Here is a 24,295-nt window from a genome sequence, read left to right on the forward strand (position 1 = left end):
TTTCCAAAGAAATTTATTTATATATGAATCTAATGCTCCTCCCTGAGCTACCACCTTATCGTGGTGGAGGAGTTTGCGTGTCCCGATGATCCTAGGAGGTAAGTTGTCAGGGGTTTCTATGCCCCTGGTAGGGTCACCCACGACAAACAGGTCCTAGGTGAGGGACCAGACAAAGAGTAGCTCAATAGACCTCTATGATGACAAAAAACATTGGACCACGTTTTCCCTTGCCCGGACGCGGGTCACCGGGGCCCACCTCTGGAGCCAGGCCTGGAGGAGGGGCACGATGGCGAGCGTCTGGTGGCCGGGCCTATGCCCATGGGGCCCGGCCTGGCACAGCCCGAAGAGACAACATGGGTCCCCCCTCCAATGAGCTCACCACTCATGGGAGGGGCCAAAGGGGTCGGGTGCAGAGTGAGCTGGGTGACAGCCGAAGGCGGGGACCTTGGCGGTCCAATCCTCAGCTACAGAAACTAGCTCTAGGGACATGGAATGTCACCTCTCTGGTAGGGAAAGAGCCTGAGCTGGTGCATGAGGTTGAGAAGTTCCGGCTAGATATAGTCGGACTCACCTCAACGCACAGCAAGGGCTCTGGAACCAGTCCTCTTGAGAGGGGTTGGAACTTGTTCCACTCTGGCGTTGCCAGCAGTGAGAGGCGACGGGCAGGGGTGGCAATTCTTGTTGCACCCCGGCTTGTGGCCGGCATGTTGGAGTTTAACCCGGTGAACGAGAGGGTAGTTTCCCTCCGGCTTCGAGTGGGGGGACGGGTCCTGACTGTTGTTTGTGCTCATGCGCCAAACAGCAGTTCAGAATACCCACCTTTTTTGGAGTCTCTAGAGGAAGTACTGGAGAGTGCTCCCTCAGGCGATTCCCTTGTTCTGCTGGGGGACTTCAATGCTCACGTTGGCAGTGACAGTGAGACCTGGAGAGGCGTGATTGGGAGGAACGGCCCCCCTGATCTGAACCCGAGCGGTGCTTTGTTATTGGACTTCTGTGCTCGTCACAGATTGTCGATAACAAACACAATGTTCAAGCATAAGGGTGTCCACATGTGCACTTGGCACCAGGACACCCTAGGCCGCACTTCCATGATTGACTTTGTGGTCGTATCATCGGACTTGCGGCCATATGTTTTGGACACTCGGGTGAAGAGAGAGGCGGAGCTGTCAACTGATCACTACCTGGTGGTAAGTTGGCTCTGATGGTGGGGAGGATGCCGGTCAGACCTGGCAGGCCCAAACATATTGTGAGGGTCTGCTGGGAATGACTGGCAGAGTCTCCTGTCAGAAGGAGTTTCAACTCCCACCTCCGGGAGAGCTTCGACCATGTTCCGAGGGAGGTGGCGGACATTGAGTTTGAATGGGCCATGTTCCGTGCCTCTATTGTCGAGGCAGCTGATCGGAGCTGTGGCCGTAAGGTGGTTGCTGCCTGTCGTGGCGGTGATCCCAGAACCCGTTGGTGGACACCAGTGGTGAGGGATGCCGTCAAGATGAAGGAGGAGTCCTATCGGGCCTTTTTGTCTCATGGGACTCCGGAAGCAGCTGACAGGTATCGGCAGGCCAAGCGGTCTGCGGCTCTGGCAGTCGCTGAGGCAAAAACTTGGACATGGGAGGAGTTCAGAGAAGCCATGGAGAACGACTTCCGGACGGCTTTGAAGAGATTCTGGACCACCATTCGGCGTCTCAGGAGGGGGAAGCAGTGCACAGTCAACACCGTGTATGGTGGGGATGGTGTGCTGCTGACCTCAACTTGGGATGTTGTGGATCGTTGGAAAGAATACTTCGAAGACCTCCTCAATCCCACCGACACATCTTCCTATGAGGAAGCAGAGCCTGGGGACTCCACGGTGGGCTCTCCTATCTCTGGGGCTGAGGTTGCCGAGGTTGTCAAAAAGCTTCTCGGTGGCAGGGCCCCAGGGGTGGATGAGATCCGCCCGAAATTCCTCAAGGCCATGGATGCTGTAGGCATGTCTTGGTTGACACGACTCTGCAGCATCGCGTGGACATCGGGGGCAGTGCCTCTGGATTGGCAGACCGGGGTGGTGGTTCCCCTTTTTAAGAAGGGGGACCGGAGGGTGTGTTCCAACTATCGTGGAATCACACTCCTCAGCCTCTCTGGTAAGGTCTATTCAGGGGTTCTGCAGAGGAGGATCCGCCGGATAGTTGAATCTCGGATTCAGGAGGAGCAGTGTGGTTTTCATCCTGGTCGTGGAACTGTGGACCAGTTCTACACTCTCAGCAGGGTCCTTGAGGGTGCATGGGAGTTTGCCCAACCTGTCTACATGTGTTTTGTGGAGTTGGAGAAGGAATTCGACCGTGTTCCTCGAGGAATTTTTGTGGGGAGTACTCCGGGAGTATGGGGTATCGGACCAGCTAATTCAAGCTGTTCGTTCCCTGTATGACCGGTGTCAGAGTTTGGTTCGCATTGCCGGCAGTAAGTCGGACCCGTTTCCAGTGAAGGTTGGACTCCGCCAGGGCTGCCCTTTGTCACCAATTCTGTTCATTATTTTTATGGACAGAATTTCTAGGCGCAGCCAGGGCGTTGAGGGGTTCCGGTTTGGTGGCTGCAGGATTGAGTCTCTGCTTTTTGCAGATGATGTGGTCCTGCTGGCTTCATCAAGCCGTGAACTTCAACTTTCACTGGATCGGTTCGCAGCCGAGTGCGAAGCGGCCGGGATGAGAATCAGCACCTCCAAGTCCGAGTCCATGGTTCTCGCCCGGAAAAGGGTGGAATGCCATCTCCAGGTCGGGGATGAGATCCTGTCCCAAGTGGAGGAGTTTAGGTACGTTGGGGTCTTATTCACAAGTGAGGGAAGGATGGAACGCGAGATCAATAAGCGAATTGGTGCGGCGTCTGCAGTGATGCAGACTCTACATCGGTCTGTTGTGGTGAAGAGAGAGCTAAGTCAAAAGGCAAAGCTCTCAATTTACTGGTCAATCTATGTTCCTACCCTCACCTATGGTCATGAGCTTTGGGTAATGACCGAAAGGACAAGATCGCGGGTACAAGTGGCCGAAATGAGTTTTCTCCGTAGGGTGGCTGGGCTCTCCCTTAGAGATAGGGTGAGAAGCACTGTCATCCGGGAGAGACTCGGAGTAGAACCGCTGCTCCTCCGCATTGAGAGGAGCCAGATGAGGTGGCTTGGGCATCTGGTCAGGATGCCTCCCGGACGCCTCCCTGGGGAGGTGTTCAGAGCAAGTCCGACCGGTAAAAGTCCTCGGGGAAGACCCAGGACACGTTGGAGAGACTATGTTTCCCAACTGGCCTGGGAACGCCTCGGGATCCGCCGGGAGGAGCTGGACGAAGTGGCCGGGGAGAGGAAAATCTGGGCCTCCCTGCTTAGGCTGTTGCCCCCGCGACCCGATCTCGGATAAGCGGTAGAAGATGGATGGATGGATGGATGGATGGATGGATGGATGGATGAATCTAATGACTTGAACCAAATTATAGATGGTTTGGTGGGGATCATGGAAACTAGATAATTAACCTTTGGTAAAATCATCATTTTCACGGTGGATGCCTGTAAGTGAGATGGGCAAGGTTATCCAAAGTGCAAGATCATCCTCTCTGACTTCAATAGTGGAGTATAATTCAAGCGGATCAGGTCTGACAGGTTGGAGGAAATGTTAATACCCAAATACTTAATGTTCCCTGAACACAGTGGTATAGAGGGGGTGCTCTGGAAACCAAAGTTAATGGGCAGTACTGTGGATTTAGACCAGTTAATGGCGTAATCTGAGAAGGTGGTATAATTGTTAATGAGTGAGATAGATTCGTGAAGTGAAGAATGTGAATTATCTAGGAAGAGTAATACATCATGAGCATAAAGGCTTATCTTATGATGAACATTTGTGGTGTGGATCCCTTTAAGATTTATATGTTGTCGAATTGCAGCTGCAAGAGGTTCGATAAAGATAGCAAATAGTGAGGGAGAGGTTGCACTTTTTGATGTCATTCTTGTGAGTTTAGATATCATTGGAAGCAAATTCAAACTATACATTGTATTTATAAAATCACATGTGTTCAATGAACTTGAATTCTCCAAATCAATGTTTACATCTCCACATAAAAACTCAACCTTGTTCTGACTCCCGTCAAACAGGTCCATGATTGTATCTATGAATGAACACATGAACCTGGTGGTCTATAAACACAACTCACTATTACATTTCTAGCCTTTTCACTAATGATTTCCACTGTGATCATTTCCATAACATCGTCAATAACAGTTGTCATATTACGAACAACCTTTCAAACTACAGTTGCCATACAAAGATACACCTCCACCTTTTTTTGTCCTTCTGTTTACATAATACAGTTCATAACCATCTATCTGAACTTCATCAATTTGTCCATCCTTCATCCCTGTTTCTAACACTGCAATTATACTAAAATGCCCTCTAATTTGCTTTAAGTAATCTTTCATCTTTGATAAATTACATTTTATACTTCTACTGTTGAAATGAATGATAGACAATGTCCCATTCATCATTACTTTATCATTAAATTTTTCCTCAGTATAATACTCAGGATTATATATATATATATATACAGTATATATATACACACACACAGTAGATATATATATATATATATATATATATATATATATATATATATTATATTATATATAGATTATCTATAATATATAATAAGAAGAAGAGGGTCTTCAACTCGGGGGACAAGGAGGAGCTGTGCAGAGTCCAGAGGGAACTCCAGCATAAGATCAGGAAGGGGAAGGACTGCTACAGGAGGAAACTGGAGAAGCGGCTGGAGGAGAATAATGCCAGGGGAGTCTGGAGAGGCCTGCAGACCATCACAGGCCATGGTAAAGGAGTGGGGAGAGACCAAGCCAGTGGGGCAAGATCTGGGCAGATGAACTCAATCTGTTTTTCAACAGATTTGAGTCTGCCCCCCTCCCTCCCCTACCAACTCACCACTCTTCACCCCCACATCCCCATCCCAGCCATCCTCTACCCCCCTCTCCATAACTGATGATCAGGTGAGGAGTCAGCTGAAGAAGATCAAGGCAAGGAAGGCCCCGGGACCGGACGGCATCAGCCCTAGAATCCTCAAGGACTGTGCTGACCAGCTCTGTGGAGTTCTCAGGCACTTGTTCAATCTCAGCCTGAGCCTGGAGAAAGTCCCGGCCTTGTGGAAGACCTCCTGTGTGGTCCCGATACCAAAGACACCGCGTCCCAAGGAGCCTAACCACTTCAGGCCTGTTGCCTTGACCTCTCACCTGATGAAGACCATGGAGAGGATTATTCTACAGCACCTGCGACCCCTGGTGGGCACTCAGCTGGACCCCCTGCAGTTTGCTTACCGGCCTCAGATCGGAGTGGACGACGCAGTGATCTACCTGCTGCACAGATCACTGCTACACCTGGAGGACAGCGGGAGCGCTGTGAGGGTCATGTTTTTTGACTTCTCCAGTGCCTTTAACACTATCCAGCCGTCACTACTCAGAGTGAAGATGGAGAGTGTGGGAGTAGACCAACACCTGACTGCATGGGTTATAGACTACCTCACCAACAGACCACAGTATGTGAGGCTTCGTCACTGTGTGTCTGACATGGTACTCTGCAGCACAGGTGCCCCTCAGGGTACGATGCTCTCCCCTTTGCTCTTCACCCTCTACACCTCGGACTTCACACACAACTCCACACAGTGTCACATCCAGAAGTTCTCCGATGACACAGCCATTGTGGGTTGTGTTTCGGAGGGGAACGATCTGGAATACAGGACGGTCATCAGGGACTTTGTCAGCTGGAGTGAGCTTAACCAGCTGCAACTCAACACTAGCAAGACAAAGGAGATGGTCATAAACTTCCAGAGGAAAACATCTCACTTCACACCGGCGAACATCCAGGGAGCGGACATAGAGTTGGTAGACAGCTACAAATTCCTGGGTGTTCACCTTAACAACAAACTGGACTGGTCCGTCAACATCCACGCCCTCTACAAGAAGGGCCAGAGTCGCCTCCACCTGCTGAGGAGACTGAGGTCCTTTGGTGTGTGCAGGACTCTTTTACGGACCTTTTATGACTCTGTGGTGGCCTCAGCCATCTTCTATGCTGTGGGCTGCTGGAGAGGGGGCAGCACGGACAGGGACAGGAGCAGGATCAATAGGCTGATCAGGAGAGCGAGCTCTGTCCTGGACGGTCCTCTGGACTCCATGGAGGAAGTGGGGGAGAGTAGGATGTTGGCTAAGCTGACGTCCATCATGGACAACACCTCTCACCCGCTACATGACACTGTTGGTTCCCTTAGCAGGTCCTTCAGCAGCAGACTGTTACACCCACGGTGTAAGAAGGAGAGGTTCCGCAGGTCCTTCATACCGACCGCTGTCAGGCTCTACAGCACCTGCACCACCTGAACCATGTTGTAGTCACTATGTATTCTTTACTTGCGTATCTTGCTTGCTGCTGTAACAAGTGAATTTCCCCGCTGTGGAATAAATAAAGTACAAATACAAATACTCACTTTCATTATTTGAAATTTGTTCTTTTTTGTTCTACCCTTGTCTATATCATATATTTTACTCTCTAAATCAACATCTAAATTTATATATGCATCTATTTTCCAGTATATATCTACTTCTTATATCCACTCTACAGCTCATTCTCTTAAGGAAAAGGCTTCTTGAGACGTCATCTGTACTTCTGTGAAGAAGGTGTCGGACGTTTCGCTCCTCATCCAAAGATGAGGAGCGAAACGTCCAACAAGAAGCCTTTTCCTCGATGGACAACTCCTGTACGACTGAGAGCCTACACAGACTCATTCTCTTAAGTCTATAATACCAAGTATAGACAACATACACCCCTTTATTTTTAATATCACATATTAGTGAGGATCATTCATAATGCCAAGTATAGACAACATATACAAACCCTTTATTTTTAATATCACACATATTAAAATGAGCAGATTTAGTATTCTTTCAAACCGCTAGAATAATGTATAAAGTTAATAACTTGTTAGCCAAAAACCTCATACAGTATTTCTCAATCAGAGAGGAGAAATATGATCTTACAGGAGAATTAAACTTAAAACATTTATATGCCAGAACAAGGCTGAAAACCCACAGCATTTCTGTATGTGGAATTAAATTATGGAACGGATTGAGTCAGGAACTCAAACAATGTACAGAGATGAGCACATTCATAAACAATACAAGCAGTTGATGTTTGCTAAATACAAGGCAGAAGAGTCTTGATCATCACAATGATTGTTCTGTCAGGTTCGTTATTTTTATTTATTTTTTGTTTTGTTTTTTCGTTTTTCTTTAAGGAAAAAAAAGAAAAGAAAAAAAGGTTTTGTTTCTTTATTAGTATTTATTTTATATATATATATGTATATACATATATTTATATATATACTTTTTTGTGGTCTTACTGTTATCTATTATGTATTATTCTGACTATCACAGAAAACATGACATGGAATGCAGGAAGTGAACGACAAGTATTGTAGTAGATGTAGAATAGATGGGGGGTAGGAATAAATAAGCTTTGCTTCTTCCTACTCCTTTATGGACATGTGGAACTGTGAAAGGATGATTTATGAGATGTATTCCATTGGAACCTCATGTTCAAATAAACTAATACCAAACCAAACCAAGCTGTGCGGCCCTTTTTATCTTTGTTGATTGTGTGAAGGGTGAAAGCATTCCCACATATGCAATAGTGCTCCATTTTTATTCTCTTTATTCTTCCGTCTCTTTTTTGCCGGCTAACTACTCCTCCATTTCTCACCCAATTCAAACAAATCTAACATCAAAATGTTCAGCTCACTTGGGACAAGTGTGCTACCAAATCAGACTTTTCCAAATATTCCCACATTTAGTGTAAATTCATATTTTCTGCTAAATCTTTCCCATTGTAAATGAATGGGCAATTTAAAGGGCGCCCTCTGCTGTTGACCATCATTTATTGACATGTTCTATGACTGAATCATTCTGCTGTGTCTGCAGCAGGGACATGGGTTGGCTGGTGACGCATGTGGTAACCATAAGGCGCTTGGTTGAAATCCCGTGTGCATTCATCACGTGGTATATCAGAATACTACAGACGGAAGTCCTCCAATCGCCGTCACCTCTCGACGAATCACAAAGCTTTGCAGCATTTCTCATCTGTTCACTCTTCCGCTTCTTCTTCTTCAAATAAAGGAATCAACTGTAGCAACTGTCTATTCATCTTCGCCATAAAGTCTGTATTGTTTGCAAATGCTGTATCTCGTTGTGACCACGAGATGGCAGTGTTGGCACGTTGTGGCAAACCTTTTCATTAGTGGCGGTTTTTTCTTGTTATTGTGTGAATGCTGAAAGGAAGCCAAAGGAAGCTGGTTCAAATCCCCTGCATGCATTCATCAAGTTATATCCAATTATATTACACATTGGAGTCCTGCTTGCTTGTTAAATTGTCCTTCATGTTAAATGTTAAATCTGTAACGTTGCACACCTGTTGGGCATTTGCTGTTTATTCATCAATACACTTAATTTGGAAACAATGTTTTGTAGATAAGCTGTTTATTATTACTATTTATTATTCACGATAGGGGATGATGTCCCTTGCAGTCAACAAGAAGACCACAAGGGGGCGGCACGGGCCACGTTTCAGCACCGCAGGTCATCCGTGACAGAAAGTGACATCAATCATTTCAGTGTCTGACAATAAAAGGAAAGAGCCTGATATGAAGTGAACGTCCAGTCAATTAATGAGTACAAGTTCACCGTCAGCTACCACTAGAGGGCAGCATACTGTTTGTGATGTTTAATATTGGGTAAAGTCAACCACAGACCTCCACACTATATTTGGGTTCAATCACCTTCATTGGCAATGCACTCAAATCTCACTGATTGCAATTTCAGTGCTCAAACTTGTTCAAATCCACAGAATCCAGCAAAAAGGGCCGCCCCTGACCAACCGGGGCCCTCAGCGAAATGTTATTTGGCATTCAATAAAGGGAAAAAAATATGATCTTAGAGGAGAATTAAACTTAAAACATTTATATGCGAGAACAAGGCTGAAAAGCCACAGCATTTCCGTGTGTGGAATTAAATTATGGAATGGATTGAGTAAGGAACTCAAACAATGTACAGAGATGAGCACATTCATAAACAATACAAGCAGTTGATGTTTGCTAAATACAAGGCAGAAGAGTCTTGATCATCACAATGATGTTCTGTCAAGTTTTTTTTTTTTTATAAAAAAAAGTTCTGTATTCATATGTATTTTATATATATATACATATATACTGTATATATATATATACACACACTTTTTTAGGGGGGGGGGGGGGAAGTCTTACCGTTATGTATTATCCTGACTATCACAGAAAACATGACATGGAATGCAGGAAGTGAACAACATGTACTGTACTAGATGTAGAATGGAGGGGGGGTAGGATTTCTTTTACACCTTCATAAAAACCACATGGATTTATTGAACAGAGACACGTGCGAAGAATATTACAACACAGTGAGTGCATGGAAGTCAGGCGAGTCAAACAGTAGACCGTCAGTGACTCTGCATGTGTCTTTTCAAATTGGACTTCAAAGAAAATGCATCACCGTAATTTGCGCAACTGAACCGTTTTTCTCCTGTGTGTCATGTGTGATTTCACCTGTGCCTTAAATGTGAAGCGTTTACCAGTCTGAGCAACTGAAAGGTTTTTCTCGTGTGTGTTCTCATGTGTCTTTGCATGCCAATCTTTCGAGTGAAGCCTTTACCACAGTCTGAGCAACTGAAAGGTTTTTCTCCTGTGTGTGTTCTCATGTGTACTTGCATGTTTGTCTTTACAGTGAAGCCTTTACCACAGTCCGAGCAACTGAAAGGTTTTTCTCCTGTGTGCGTTCTCATGTGTCTTTGCATGTCTGACTTTAAAGTGAAGCCTTTACCGCAGTCTGAGCAACTGAAAGGTTTTTCTCCTGTGTGTGTTCTCATGTGTAATTGCATGTTTGTCTTTACAGTGAAGCGTTTACCACAGTCGAAGCAACTGAAAGGCTTTTCTCCTGTGTGTGTTCTCATGTGTCTTTGCATGTCTGACTTTAAAGTGAAGCGTTTACCGCAGTCTGAGCAACTGAAAGATTTTTCTCCTCTGTGTGTTCTCATGTGTAATTGCATGTGTGTCTTTACAGTGAAGCCTTTACCGCAGTCTGTGCAACTGAAAGGTTTTTCTCCTGTGTGTGTTCTCATGTGGACTTGCAAGCTTGTCTTTTGAGTGAAGCGTTTACCGCAATCTGAGCAACTGAAAGGTTTTTCTCCTGTGTGTGTTCTCATGTGTAATTGCATGTGTGTCTTTACAGTGAAGCCTTTACCGCAGTCTGTGCAACTGAAAGGTTTTTCTCCTGTGTGTGTTCTCATGTGTACTTGCAAGCTTGTCTTTTGAGTGAAGCGTTTACCGCAATCTGAGCAACTGAAAGGTTTTTCTCCTGTATGTGTTCTCATGTGTACTTGCATGTGTGTCTTTACAGTGAAGCCTTTACCGCAGTCTAAGCAACTGAAAGGTTTTTCTCCTGTGTGTCTTCTCATGTGTAACTGCATGTTTGACTTTAAAGTGAAGCGTTTACCGCAGTCCGAGCAACTGAAAGGTTTTTCTCCTGTGTGTGTTCTCATGTGTCGAGCCAAATGACTCTCATAAGAAAATCTTTTATGACAAACTGAGCAGTTCAAACATTTACCTGTTGTCTTTTTAGAGCTTTTAGAGTGTTTGTTGCCGGTGCCAGTCATCATCATATCACCTTCACAGTCTGTATCGCTGCTCAGAGATTCTTGGTTGTAGTCGCTGTCTTCACCTTCAGGAGAGTGTGACGTTGTGTCGTCACTATCTGACAGTGGAGCGAAGAGGTTGTCTGCTTGTGATCCTCCACAGTGGTCTCCATCAGCTTCTGTTGTCATGTGTTGCAGTGAGCTGCTGCATGGCTCCGCCTCTCTCATCTCCTCACTTGGACTATGATGAAGCTGGGAGAGCTCAGGTGGTTTGTCTTCATGGTCTTTAGTCACTGCAGGGACACCAGTCAGTGGCAACCTGGCGAGATCAGCCTCCTCTGGCCTTTGAAGATGCTCTCCCTCCTGAGTGATCGAGAGTTCTTCCTCTTCCTCTTTAACATCGGGGGGCTGTGGCTCCTCCTCTTCCTCTTTAATGTGGGGGTGCTCCGGCTGCATTTCTTCCTCTTTAATAAGAGGGGGCTGTGGCTCCTCCTGCTCCCAAGTGGAGCTCCCACCCTGTGGCTGAGGGGGATGGTCTCCTTGACGACCAGTCAGCTGCTGGATGTCTGCAGGACACAAAGAGGAATTATTGTGGAAGCTGTTTGTGCACTGTAATAAAAAAAGCTGTCCGCACGTCGTGGGAGCGAGCACGCTCCGCTAGAACCTAAACTCTAAGACGCCCGTACAATTTTATAAGGCACTGTACTTCTTGATAATGAAGCAATACTTTTTGACAGCTTGATCACGTCTACTCTTCAGTGGTGTAGTTATGGTTCCCTAGTCTCATTTGTAAGACGGTAATAGTGCGCCACCTGCTGACCGTAGGCTGAACAGGTGAACTGAACTTGCACATGCAGGATTATGAACCACAGTGGTAACAGTCATTTGTCATTGGTTAGAAAATACATACATACATACATAAATAGGGAGACAACTATTTTACAGCATGCCATAAATACATTGTGAATTTCTAACCTGCTCCTCTCCCTGGATTTCTGGATAGGTATGCCTGAATCAAATCCTTCAACAAAAAGTCCAAGCTTTCATATACAGTGCACTTTGGGTGTTCCACAGTTACTGATAAAGTGTCATTCCATGATCATCAAGTACTGTGCCTTAGAAGACAGTACAATGTCTCAAAGTTTAGCTTTTAGCGGAGTGTGCACTCTCCCACGCTTTCTCATCAGGCTACAACAGGGGTGCTGTAACAGGGGTGCAATTCCCTTCCGGGTGGTGTCATTTTAATTTGTTTTGCTTTTTGTTCACGTGTTTTGCACTTCTCGGCCGTCGTAGTTATTAGGTAAGCACCATTTCACAACGCCCAACGACCGGCAGCTCAAGTGTGTGCCACAAAAGAGGCAAAACATGAAGCCAACGTCCTCCAGACTGTTGTGCAGTGATGGCTGACACAATGAAATGATGCTTTGGAGAGAACAAGTGTTAGACCTGAGAATAGACCATCACTTTACAACAACAACAACAACATCTATTCTATTGGAATTTGGGCTAAATGTAGGCCAACTGACAGCCACCTGTAAGAGGGTGTACTGTTGCAGTTTTTCTGTTCAAGCAACACCCAGTCAACAAATGAACATTGTAAGAATGTTATTGGAACCTTCCGACCATATTCCCCAAATGTTAGTTTGGAATGTTTGCAGAACGTTCATGTGTGGACTTTTATTTTTGTTATGGGAATGTTAGTTGCTCATCTTACGCAAAAACATTGACAGAACCTTTCTGGAATGTTTCACCATTTTATGGGAACATTGAAAGTACATTCCCTGCCCCTGAGAGTCTCGCTCATCTGGCTTGGGGTGTGGTCCTGGTCGCTGGGTGGCCCTGGTACCTCGGGGGCGGGCGGTGGCGGGCTTGGTGTCCCGGGTCTAATTTGCTGGGCTGCCTGCCTGGGGGGGCTGGGTCTGGGTGGCCATCCAGGGTGCGGCGGGTAGGTGGGGTGCTGCATCCTGCGGGTGCCGGGCGCCGTCCCCCGGGTGACTGGGAGCGCGGAGGTGGGGGTCACGGATGAGCGGTTTGGGCTTGGAGTGGGGGGGGATCCCTTGTTTCTCGCTTCAGGGACGGGGCCGTGGTTTGGTGGGTGGGGGGGGGGGGGTGTTCTTCTGTGTGGCGCTGGCCGGGATGAGCGGAGGGATGCTTGCTCCGGGGTGGGGCGCTCGGGGGTTGGGCTGGGGAGGTGCTGGTGGGCGGTCCCTGCTACTTGCTGGTGTCTGGCTAGTCTCTGCTTCCTGGCTGGCGGTTGTCCCCCTCCCTCCGCGTGTTGGTGGATGGACGGCAGCGTGGCGCCATCCATCACTCCTCTCGTGGGCCCTGTCGTGCGGTGCTTGCTTCTCTGTCTCTCCTTGGCGCCTCTGCCTTGCGTGCTTCGTGGGTGTGGCTGTGCTCCGCTCTCTGGGGTCCGGTTCTCTTGTGGTCGCCGTAGTGTTGCTCCCTTGACGTCCGTGGTGGCATGCGGGGGCCACGTGGGCGCGGTTCCCGCTGTTCTGGTGGCTGGTCCGTGGTGTTTGGCAGTTTGGGGGTGGCGCTGTGGACGCTACCTCCGGTGGGGCTCCGGTGTTGGGGGGCACTGGGGGTATCGCCTCTGTGGGGTTGGGTGGGCCGGGTAGGACCTGTGGTGTGTCCTGCGGCCTGTGGCTTGGGTGGTGGTCAGTCGGTCATGTGTCCTTGGCCGTCCCCCGGTTTGGGCGGCGTTGGGGTATGGGGCCCCCGTCCTTCCTGTTCCACTGCACCACCTCACATCATATAGGACTTTGGGGGGTGGCCTACGGTCGGGTGTGGTTGGGGAGAGGAGTTACCTTGCAGGGGCTCATTTGCCCCTGTCATGCCACTGACCTGTTGCCCCCCAATAATCGCACAGTAGACACTTACGGTTTGGGGGGGCTGGTCAGGTGAGGGGCCCACCGAGTGCCAGCTGTCCCCCAATTTTAATTGCATCATTAGCTATCATCCACCCCTATCATATACATGCACACAGATACACCCCTCAGGGACACAGAACAGCTCTTCATAGCTATCCTCTTTTATTTTATTTATTTATTTTTTAATTGCATAATAGACACAATTACACCTTATCATATACACGGGTGGGGCAGGTTGGATTGGGGTGCCTTGTGCCTGTTCCGCGGCGCCTGCCCGCCAGTGTTGTGGGTGTGGATGTGGACCTGTCTGCTGGCCGTCGCAGCGCGGTGGCTCGCACGGGGTGGCCTGGCTTGTGGAATGCCTTTGTCTGGTTCGCCTGCCTTTCCCTGGGGTGGCCTGTTGGGGCTTGTTGATGCCAGGGCTTGCGCCGGGGGGTCGGCTTGCGGTGCTTCCCCTGGACTAACACGGGCCACGGCCGCCTCTGCGCTCTTGGGGCGGATTCGGTAGTCTCCGGGGGCGGTGCCAGTGCTGCGGGTGGCCCACATGCCGCCGCGGGGGCTTGTGGTTGCTGCGCTGCGGTGGCTGATGGGGCGCTGGGCCTTCTGGTGGGTTGGGGCTTGGTCATGCTTGTGGGTACTGTGGGCCTTGGTGGCGGGGGGTGTGTGTGCCCAGGGGCCGTGCCTGTGGGGGGGTTGTGCTCTGCCGGGCCCTTGGGCGTTTGTCGCCGCTGCTCTATGTGCTCTGCTGGGCCGCTGACTGTGTCTTCACCTCCCCCGGTCTGTCTGCGGGCTTGTCGCGGGTGGGGTTCCGGTGCGCCATCAGCTCTGGTGGCATGTGGCTGGTCTGGCTTCTGGTGGGGTCCGTCGGCTGGTCTCACCTTCTCCGCTCTGGTGCTTAGCCTCCCTGCGGCTCGGGGAGCGGCACTCCTGCTCCCTCTCCGGGGCTTGCTGCCCCGCGGTTGTCTGCTGGTGCTGTGTGGTGGTTCGACTGGCTGCTTGGCCGTTTGCTCATTTGCCCACTTTCCTCCTCGCCAGCTCCTCTGTCTGCCTTGCGGGCGGCGTCCTACCGTTGGGATGGGGTGGCCTGGTCTCTTCCTGCTCCCTGGCAGTCCGTGCTCTCCGCGCCACGGGTTCTGTGTTGTACAGTATGTCTAGGACCCCGGGGTCCCCGGCTCCGTTGCTCCTTGGGTTACCAATGAGGGATAGAGCAAGGCTTCCGGGTGTCGGGCAGTCAACCACTGTGTGCGCGCGTGTGTGTGCGTGCGCGCGTGCGTGCGTAGGAGTGTGCGTGCGTGTGTGTGTGTGTGCTTTTATTTATTTTTGTTATTTATTTGGGGGGGGGGGGGGGGGGGGGGGGGGGGGGGGGAGATACAGGGGTTTGCTCCGTGGGGTCGGGGGCTGGGTGATACATCTGTTGCCCGTGCCTCCGCCGGGTGAGTGGGGGGTGTGCCTCCTGCATCCCTGGGCGGGGTGGTCCTGGCGGGGGGATTGGCGCTTCCGGCATGGGCGGGCTTCTTTCCGGTTGTGGGGGCGTCTCTGGGCCTGCCGGTGTGTAGCCCCCGGTACTCTGCCTTTGTGGGGTGTGATCTCTCGCTGGTCTTGGGGGTTGGTTGTCCTCCGGCCTGCCGGCGCCCTGCTGGGATTACCTCTCTGCGGCCCCTTGCTGGTCTTCTCGGGGAGGAAGGCTCTGAGCTGGCTCTTGGGGCGCTGATCTTTGTGCTGCCTGCCCCTGTGGGCCTGGGGGCCTTCTGGCGGCGGGGGCTCGGCCTGGCTATTTGGGGCGGGGCTCTCTGGGAGGTGGGGGGGCTTTTCCTTTCATGTATTCTCAGTGACAATTACACGCCCACACATTCTTGCATCTTTATATACACACACACACACACACACACGTGGACAAAATTGTTAGTACCCTTTGTTTAATGAAAGAAAAACTCACAATGGTCACAGAAATAACTTGAATCTGAAAAAATAAATTTCATAGAATTTGTATCTATTAACCAATGAACATCAGACATTGCTTTTCAACCATGCTTCAACAGAATTATTAAAAAAAAAATTAACTCATGAAACAGGCCTGGACAAAAATGATGGTACCCTATAACTTTATACAGTATTTTGTTGCACAACCTTTTGAGACAATCACTGCAATCAAACGATTCCTGTAACTGTCAATGAGACTTTTGCACTTCTCAGTAGGTATTTTGGTCCACTCCTCATGAGCAAACTACTCCAGTTGTCTCAGGTTTGAAGGGTGCCTTTTCCGGACGGCATGTTTCAGCTCCTTCCAAAGATGCTCAATAGGATTAAGGTCAGGGCTCATACAAGGCCACATTAGAATAGTTCAGTGTTGTCCTCTGAGCCATTCTTCTGTGTTTTTGGCTGTGTTTTGGGTCATTGTCCTGTTGAAAGACCCATGACCTGCGACTGAGACCAAGCTTTTTGACACTGGCCAGCACATTTCTCTCTAGAATCCCTTGATAGACTTAAAGATGTCATTGTACCCTGCACAGATTCCAGACACCCTGTGCCAGATGAAGCAAAGCAGCCCCAGAACATAACAGATCTTCCTCAATGTTTCACAGTAGGGACAGTGGGCCTCATTCACGAAACGTTTTTACGCACAAATCTGTTCTTAAAGCCTTCTTACGAAGATTTTTGGCATTCATGAAACGTGTTCTTAACTCACAGTTCTTAGATCTAAGAACAAATTCTACGAATGCTCAGGAGGACTCTTACGCACAAGCAAAGCTTGCACTTTCAATGCGCAATCGCCCTCATGATGGATTTTGCAACCTGATCCCAAAAAAATGTAGTGCAAATAAAATATCCCAACAATTATTTATCATCAAAACAACTAAAATATACTCTATGGATAAATATATATTCAAATCCCAATTCATCAAAAAAAAAAAGGCTGGCTGGACGTGCGCTGCACAGAGAGAGAATGTAAAGGGACCATTAGATTTATTTGCTGAAAGCCACGAATATTTGATGTCCTGCTTCAGGCTTCAGGCTTCCCTCTCTGTTCTTGCAGGTATTCAGGATCATCAGAATAACATCGCAATGAAACGTGGTGTGTCTATTGCGCACGTAGCACCCCCAGATAACGACATGCGCCCCCAGCCACGTCTTGAGCCAGAGCACGGGGCTGCTGTATTAATTAGGCAGCGTCTAATCAAATGTAACCACAGAAAAAATACATTGTCACACACAAACTATGTATTTTGACTTTATTTTTCCATCATGATTGTGTAAATATTTTCTAGAGTTTCCGAAATGGTTTGGTTTCTGATTGATGGCCCACCTCCCGTTTCCTCCAGATCCCTCCGGTGCAGTCCAATCTTTTTTTTTTGAGTCTATTTTAAGTCAAAACACTTCTTTTTAACCTCTGCGGTGGTGCGTTTCTCCGTGGAAACGGCATTTATGTTTCCTGCAATGGTGCTCCATGCCGACTCTTTTTGGATGCCCTGATGACCGGTGGATACACGTGAAAATAAGGTGGTCTTGTGTTCGGTCACTCCTTGTAAAAGCACCTCTAATTCTGTACAATTGAAGTTTTTCTTTCGTTTGTTGTCCAGCTGCTCCTCAGTCTTGCCCTTGCGCGTTGCCATCTCCGCCTCCAGGGAGGCTGGCTACAGTCCCATGAATCTTACATTTCTGAATAAAAAATTTCTTTGCTTCCTCTGGTCCATGTTGAGTGTGGTACACACCATGTCACCAAACAGCAAAGTGACTGACTGTAGTCCAATGTATAGGCCCACTGACTGATTACAAGGTTGTAGACACCTGTTAGTGGACGCACTTTGAATTAACATGTCCCTTTGGTCACATTATTTTCAGTCTTTTCTAGGGTACCATCATTTTTGTCATGTTTCATGAGTTTATTTTTTTCAATATTTCTGTTGAAGCATGGTTGAAAAGCAATGTCTGATGCTCATTGGTTAAATTTCATAGAATTTTTTTAATCTATTATTACTTTTGTCAGATTCGTTATTTCTGTGTATATGAAGACTTCCCCACATACAGAGATACCTGTACACACGTACATATGCACACTCGCAGTACATACGTACTTCCCCACATTACTCACTGAGTTAACCAGGGTGTTATTATGTTGGTTTTGTTACAGCGACGGTGATTTACGGTGATTTCAGCAGTATGATTATGCGCCGAGGGTCTGAGGTGGAATAGTAGCCCTCCAGCTTCTGTCTGTACTGTCTTTTGGCCTCTCGTATGGACCTCCTCAGGTCATATCTGGCCTTTTTGTAGTCCTCAGCGGTGCCCACGACAAATGCAGTCTAACGAGCACGTCGCTTAGCCCTTACATTACAGTTCATTCACTGTTTTTGATTAGGGTATTTTCTGTAATACTTGTGGTAACAGTCCCTATGCATGTGCTAATGTATCCAGTAACAGCGGAAGCATATTCATCCAAATCAACAGTACAATCTTCCCTCCCCGCTGCAGTTTTAAACACATCCCAGTTTGTGCAGCCATAGCAGTCCTGAAGTACTTGATCGGTTTCTTCATTCCACACTTTAACTGCTGTACTTACAGGGGGAGCTTGCTTGAAGAATTGTCTGTATGTTGGATAAAGGAATAAGGAGATGTGGTCGGCCTTTCCAAAATGGGGTCTTGGAACAGCCTTCAAAGCACCTTTCATGTTGCTGTAAACTTGGTCCAGGATGGTATTTTCTCTCGTGGGAAAGCTTATATGCTGGTAATATTTGGGGAGAACAGTCCTGAGGTTGCAGTGGTTGAAATCGCCAGATATAATGAATACAGCGTCCGAGTGTTTGGTCTCGTGTTTATCAATGATGTCATTTGTTTGTGTTTGTGGCTGGTTGTGAAAGAAATTGTTTCTATCGTTGTGAAGGGTTTGTTATGAAAATGTACTAAACACTGTTGGAACTGGACATAAATTAACCAGCAATATTATTATCACTCCTATATCATAATAGTGTTCAAGTGTGTTGCCCTGTAGGAATGTCTGTTTTAGGAATGTGACCTAGCAACAGAGAAGATGGCGACTCATGGCGCCACCTTGTCTGCTGACTCCAAGGATGCAGTCGCATACTAACCGATGTCCTTCGAGGCTGTGCTGAAATGTGCTTCATACCACACATGTATTACGGATAACTGCCACAGAGACACATACACATAGGAAAAGACAAGTACAATTGTGCAGCTGCGTTGCTCACCCCATCCCTTAGAGTTGCACAACCTTGTAGATAGGGAATACCCAAATAAAAAGCGAGAGCTCAGAGAACGTATTCAGAGCGGTTTGGGAAGGCAACTCTGGTGCGTCCCTTCTGTTCTCCTCGCGAGAGAAAAGACAATCTTGGCTGGGTTGAGTCTGTTTCTTTGAGTAGTTACACAGTCCAGTACTTGTCTTGGTTATCTGCAAGGATTTCCCTGACATTTTAAAACTTGGTCCTTCGAGCCGGTTGGTAACGCCTCTCTTCGGTGGATGATCGACGACAACTGAACCAAATTGGTGCAAGGTCGGGGACACTAGGTCCCTAGAAAGACTTTCTTTCCACGAGGCCAGAAGTTGGACATCTGCCACCGAGAGACTGCAAACACCATCCAACCAGACTGAACGACTCAACCGGTGGAGATTGATTGAGGTCAGTAAATGCTTTCTGACAGGACGTGGATTGGTGCACACATTTCCACGAGTTTACTGTTAAAAGTAAACACGGAAACAGCCTTGCACGGTTATAAAGAAAGTCGGTCAATGAATTTTATTGACGCAGACGTGTTGTAACTGATCACTACATTAACACGAGTTTACCGTTAAAAGTAAACACCGAAGCAGTATTGTTACTGTTAAATGAACGTGCGATGGACACATACTTCAATACGAAGTACGTGATTGAGATTTGACGTAGATTGTGACTGACACTGCAATACTACGAGTTTACTGTAACAAGTAAACAACGAAGCAGTATTTGGCCCATACTGTTATTGCCGAAACAACACTTTGTGTTGCTAGGAGCGGACGCGCGAAGTGTGAATGAGAAGTGTGAATGAATTGAATGAATGGTCTTCAGTGAAAAGAGATCTAAAACTGGTGAAACCGTTGTGAGAACACCCACCCAGGGATGTCCGCCTTTCTGAGGTAGAAGCTTGGCATCCGACACGACACCAGGAACTCTCATTTCTCTTTGAACTAATAAGAAACATAACTTAATATAATGGATACCAATAAGACCTCCGAGAACGGGGCATGCCCTAAAAAAAAAAAAAAAAAAAAGAAGTCACTGTGTATTTGACACAAGCAGATTTGGAGGGGAAAATACGTTTGGCAGAAGTTGATAATACAGGTAGTTGTAAGTTTATTAAGAAGTGGAAGACTCAATATGGGTTCTCAGGAAATGTAGACAACTCCGACGAGTTGAATACACTCCTCAGAGAATTCCAGTTGGAGAGTGGACGAGGCAGAAAGACCGTGGCCACGGCAGGCCAGACCCTTTCATGGGCTGTCTTCTCGACTCAATAACTGGAAGCCAAAGGCTGACGGGATACCGACAGGAGAGAAGACAACAACAGTAGGTCATTTATGTTACCTTCATATCAGGATGCAAATTATTCAAAATGGGGAATAAAAATGGTAAAGAAATGAAAGGAGAAGACCTAAAAAAAAATAAAGATTGGCAATATGTTCAACAAGACCCAACAAAAGTAAAACACTTAGAGATATGGATAAACAAATATGGGTCTGACGGACAACTGAACTTGACTAAATTGACAACTACGGACTGACATTGAGACTAAGAATAAACACAGACCGACTAAGATGCGGACTGACGGGTTTGACGACGTACCATTTTGGACTGTTTTAGCAAAAAGAAAGACTAAAGCAGGAAGTAGAAAAGTTAAGAAAGAGGATGATGACAACGTGGTTATGTTAGCAGCCAACTAAGAAAAGGAAAGAAAGGCTGACGAGGTTTCCTCTCCTTCTTGACTTTATCCACAACTACCTGTGGAACCACCGCAATACGAGGAACCAAATGGTGCACAAAAACCATCAGCACACAGGACCAGACCCCATGTCTGTTTCATGGTCTAAGCACTTGGGAGGAGTTTTCTCACCCAAGCCCCCACCTACAACTACGCCTGATGCAGAAGCTTTTCCAATGATATGATTGATTGATTGATTGATTGAAGTTTAACGACACTATCAACACAAAGTTCCATTGTACTGTCTGGACCTTATATGTGACGTTATTAATGACAAAACCTGTTTCTCGGGAGTATAATCTATCAATTTAATTAGGGAGTAGAGCTTGTAAGATAGAAACTGTGATCTACTTTACCGGGAAAAATTCCCTACTCTTTTCGAACAGAGAGAAGTATGTGCAGCAGTAGGCGCTCAAATGGTGTGGCTTTGCTTTATACGGGATGGCGGCTTAAAGTCTCCTCTGTAAGACTAGATACTGAATAAAATGGCCTGCCAAAGGGCCTGCTTCCATTATCTAAAACCTAATAAAAAGATTTATTTCTTTAAGAAACTCTATGATGCATGATCGCGGAACTTCGCTGAACAAGGTTTTCAGATCAGGTACATTATAAAAATTGACACGGATGTGAGCAAACTCAATGCATTCAGGAAGAATATGTTTAACTGAGAGTGTACTATTACATGATATACAACGGGGAGGAGTGTGATAAGCGAGAATGACCAATTCGAATACGAGTTAGCACAGGGTCTTCCCGTCGCTTAGCTAACGGGATTGTAGTATGTGGTTCAATTATAGGCTGATGTTGGTAGAGTTTGTTACCGGGATTTAAATCCCATGACGTTTGCCACTTTATTTTTATGTATTCATTCATCTTTGGTTTTAAGTCGGTATAAGGTATCTTCATTTCTGTTACAGCCATATTAAGTGCCTCTTTTGCTAACATATCAGCTTTTTCATTCCCTTTGATACCTATATGGCCCAAACAAAAAATACCAGTTTAGATAATACACCGACTTTGTATAATGATTCTAGTAACTGTACAATATAGGGATGTTTAAGATCTCTAAATTGTAAAGCCATTAGACTAGATAGAGAGTCTGTGAAAATAAATTGTTTTCCATCAGTGTTTTGTATTATACACAAAGCCATTTTCAAAGCCAACAACTCGGCAGTGTATATGGAAGCACTATCTGGTAATCTAACCTGTTTTTTATTGTGCCACTAATACAGGCTGATCCTACTTTATTGTGATCTTTTGATCCATCTGTATAGATAGCATGATAGTTCCTATATTTGTGTCTTATTTCTCCAAATCTATCCAGGTAGACCAGATCACTTGTAACGCCCTTTTTGAATGTTGCTAATATCAAGTCTACTAAAGGTTCGCTGATCACCCAAGAAGGAATATTGTGAACTAAGAATGGAGAAATATCAGTGGTACCAAGAACTTGCATTAGAGCTTCTTGAACACGAAAGCCAAACGGTTTGATGGAAGATGGTTTAAGGTCGTAAAAAACCCGGTATTGTGGTCTGAAGGTATGTTCATACGTTGGATTTAATGGGTTATTCTTTAATTTGATTGCATAGTTGAGATAGTTTTTGATATCTTAAATGCCTCCACATACAGGCCTTCCATTGAAGAAGTACGAAAAGCTCCAAGGCAAATTCTAAGTCCTTGATTTTGTATTGTTTTTAACTTATCAAGGTAGGACTTTCGAGCAGAGCTATAAACTGCACAGCCATAATCAAGTTTTGATCTGACTAAAGACCTATAGAGACGTAGCAGGACAATGCGATCCGCACCCCAATCCATTTTAGATACTACCTTTAAAAACAGCTTTTACCCACAGGCCATCAGGCTTCTCAACGAAGCACTCACACACGCCACACGCAACACAAGCACACACTCATAGCACTTTATTTATTTATTTGTATTATTTATTTGTATTAATGTCTCTTCTGTTTTTGTTGCTTAATTTATTTATGTTTATGTTTCTTATGTTCTTATTCTTTCTTGTGTTTTCTTTCTATTCTTGGGAGAATGAACAGAATAAGATTTTCATTGCATAGTATAACTGCTGTTTTACCATGCACATGACAATAAAACTCTTGAATCTTGAAAAGGTTTAAGGCTTTATGGCATTTTTGTCTCACATGATCAATATGAGCCTTAAAAGGTTAGCTTGTCATCAAATACCAGGCCAAGATATTTTGTTTGTTGAGTAACCGGGATGACAGAACCATTTATTTTAACTTCTGGATCAGGGTGTAAAGACCTTTTATTGCAGAAGTGAATGCATAAAGTCTTTGTTCTTGAGAAGCGAAAATTATTTTCATCAGCCCACTTTTCGATTCCATTTAGGCAGTTCTGTAAAATTGTTTCTGTGGTCGGCATATTCTCCGAAGAGCAAGAAATACAAAAGTTGTCCACAAACAATGATCTGTCGAACCGAGGAGTGACAACATCCACAATGTTGTTGATCTTTAACAAAAACAAAGTAACAGAAAGTATGCTACCCTGACGAACTCCCATTTCTTGATTGTATAATTTTGAGAGGCTCGATCCAAGGCGAACTCGGAACACGCTATGACTGAGGAAGTTTTTAATGAAAATCGGCAGTCTGCCTCTTAACCCAACATTATGAAGATCTCTCAGAATACCATACTTCCAGGTGGTGTCATATGCCTTCTCAAGATCAAAGAAGACAGACACCACATGATGACCTCGAATAGTGCCATTACGAATAAAAGTCTCTAGTCGAATAAGCTGATCAACAGTACTTTGATTTTGTCGAAAGCCACTCTGAAAATTGGTTAGTAATCTTTTCCTTTCTAAAAACCAAACCAACCGAGTATTGATGATTCTCTCCATTGTCTTGCAGAGGCAGCTGGTCAAAGAGATAGGCCGATAATTTGTTGGTTTTGATGCATCTTTTCCAGGCTTTGGGATTGGAATAATGATAGCCTCCTGCCAAGAAACGGGAAAAACACCCGTTCTCCAAATTCTATTAAAAATATCCAATACAACTGAGAGGGACACATCAGGTAAATGCTTTAAAAACTGATAATGAATATCATCTGGGCCAGTTGCCGGATCGTGAGATTTCTTGATTGAATCTCTCAATTCGGCAATGCTAAATGGGATGTTGTAATCTTCCTCATTGTTTGATAGAAAATTAAGTTACTGACTTTCAGCTTCAGCCTTATAAATTCTAAATGTTGGGGAATAGTGGTCAGTTGAGTTATTTTCAAATTCCTGTGCTAGCAAATTCACAATGTCGGGCCTTCCTGTACATTTATTTCCATCTGCTTTTGTTAAATAGGAAACAGAATTACTTATGTACTTTCCACTTATTTTTCTAATCATTTCCCATTCTTTGTGAATAGATGTATGAATATTAAATTTAGAAATATAATTCTGCCAAGACTGTCTTTTTGCTTTTTTCATGATGTTGCGAGCTTTAGCGCGTATCTGCTGATATTTTTGTAAATTATCATTATTCGGGTGTTTTTTTAAATGTCCTCAGTGCTTTTTTATGTTTTTTTTACAGCTTCCTTGCATTCAGTAATGAACCAAGGATTGTGTCTACGAGGTGAAGAACTTGATTTTGGTATTGTGCTAGTAGCTATGTTAAGTAATGAATGAGAAAGAAAGTTAAGTGGATTTTCTGTATCTCTGAGTTTGTCATGATTTATATTTAGTGAACATTGTTCTGAAAAAGCATTCCGGTTGGCTTGGTGG

General features: G+C 46.0%; 1 protein-coding gene across 5 annotated transcripts in view; it reads right to left on the reverse strand.

Moving 5' to 3' along the window:
• The window catches only part of LOC129183308 (gastrula zinc finger protein XlCGF57.1-like), a 78,882-nt gene that overhangs the window by 36,902 nt on the left and 17,685 nt on the right, over positions 1 to 24,295 (reverse strand). For 3 of the 5 annotated variants that reach the window (XM_054780408.1, XM_054780410.1, XM_054780409.1), the window contains one exon: positions 6,714 to 11,278. In XM_054780408.1, coding sequence (XP_054636383.1) covers positions 9,624 to 11,278 — 1,655 coding nt within the window. In that variant the 3' untranslated portion in view covers positions 6,714 to 9,623. Of the gene's footprint in view, positions 1 to 6,713; positions 11,279 to 24,295 lie in introns of those variants that run through there. The other 2 variants (XR_008570772.1, XM_054780411.1) reach the window with 1 other exon arrangement.

The sequence above is a fragment of the Dunckerocampus dactyliophorus genome, chromosome 6, assembly GCF_027744805.1.
Source record: "Dunckerocampus dactyliophorus isolate RoL2022-P2 chromosome 6, RoL_Ddac_1.1, whole genome shotgun sequence".
Classification (NCBI taxonomy): Eukaryota; Metazoa; Chordata; class Actinopteri; order Syngnathiformes; family Syngnathidae; genus Dunckerocampus; species Dunckerocampus dactyliophorus.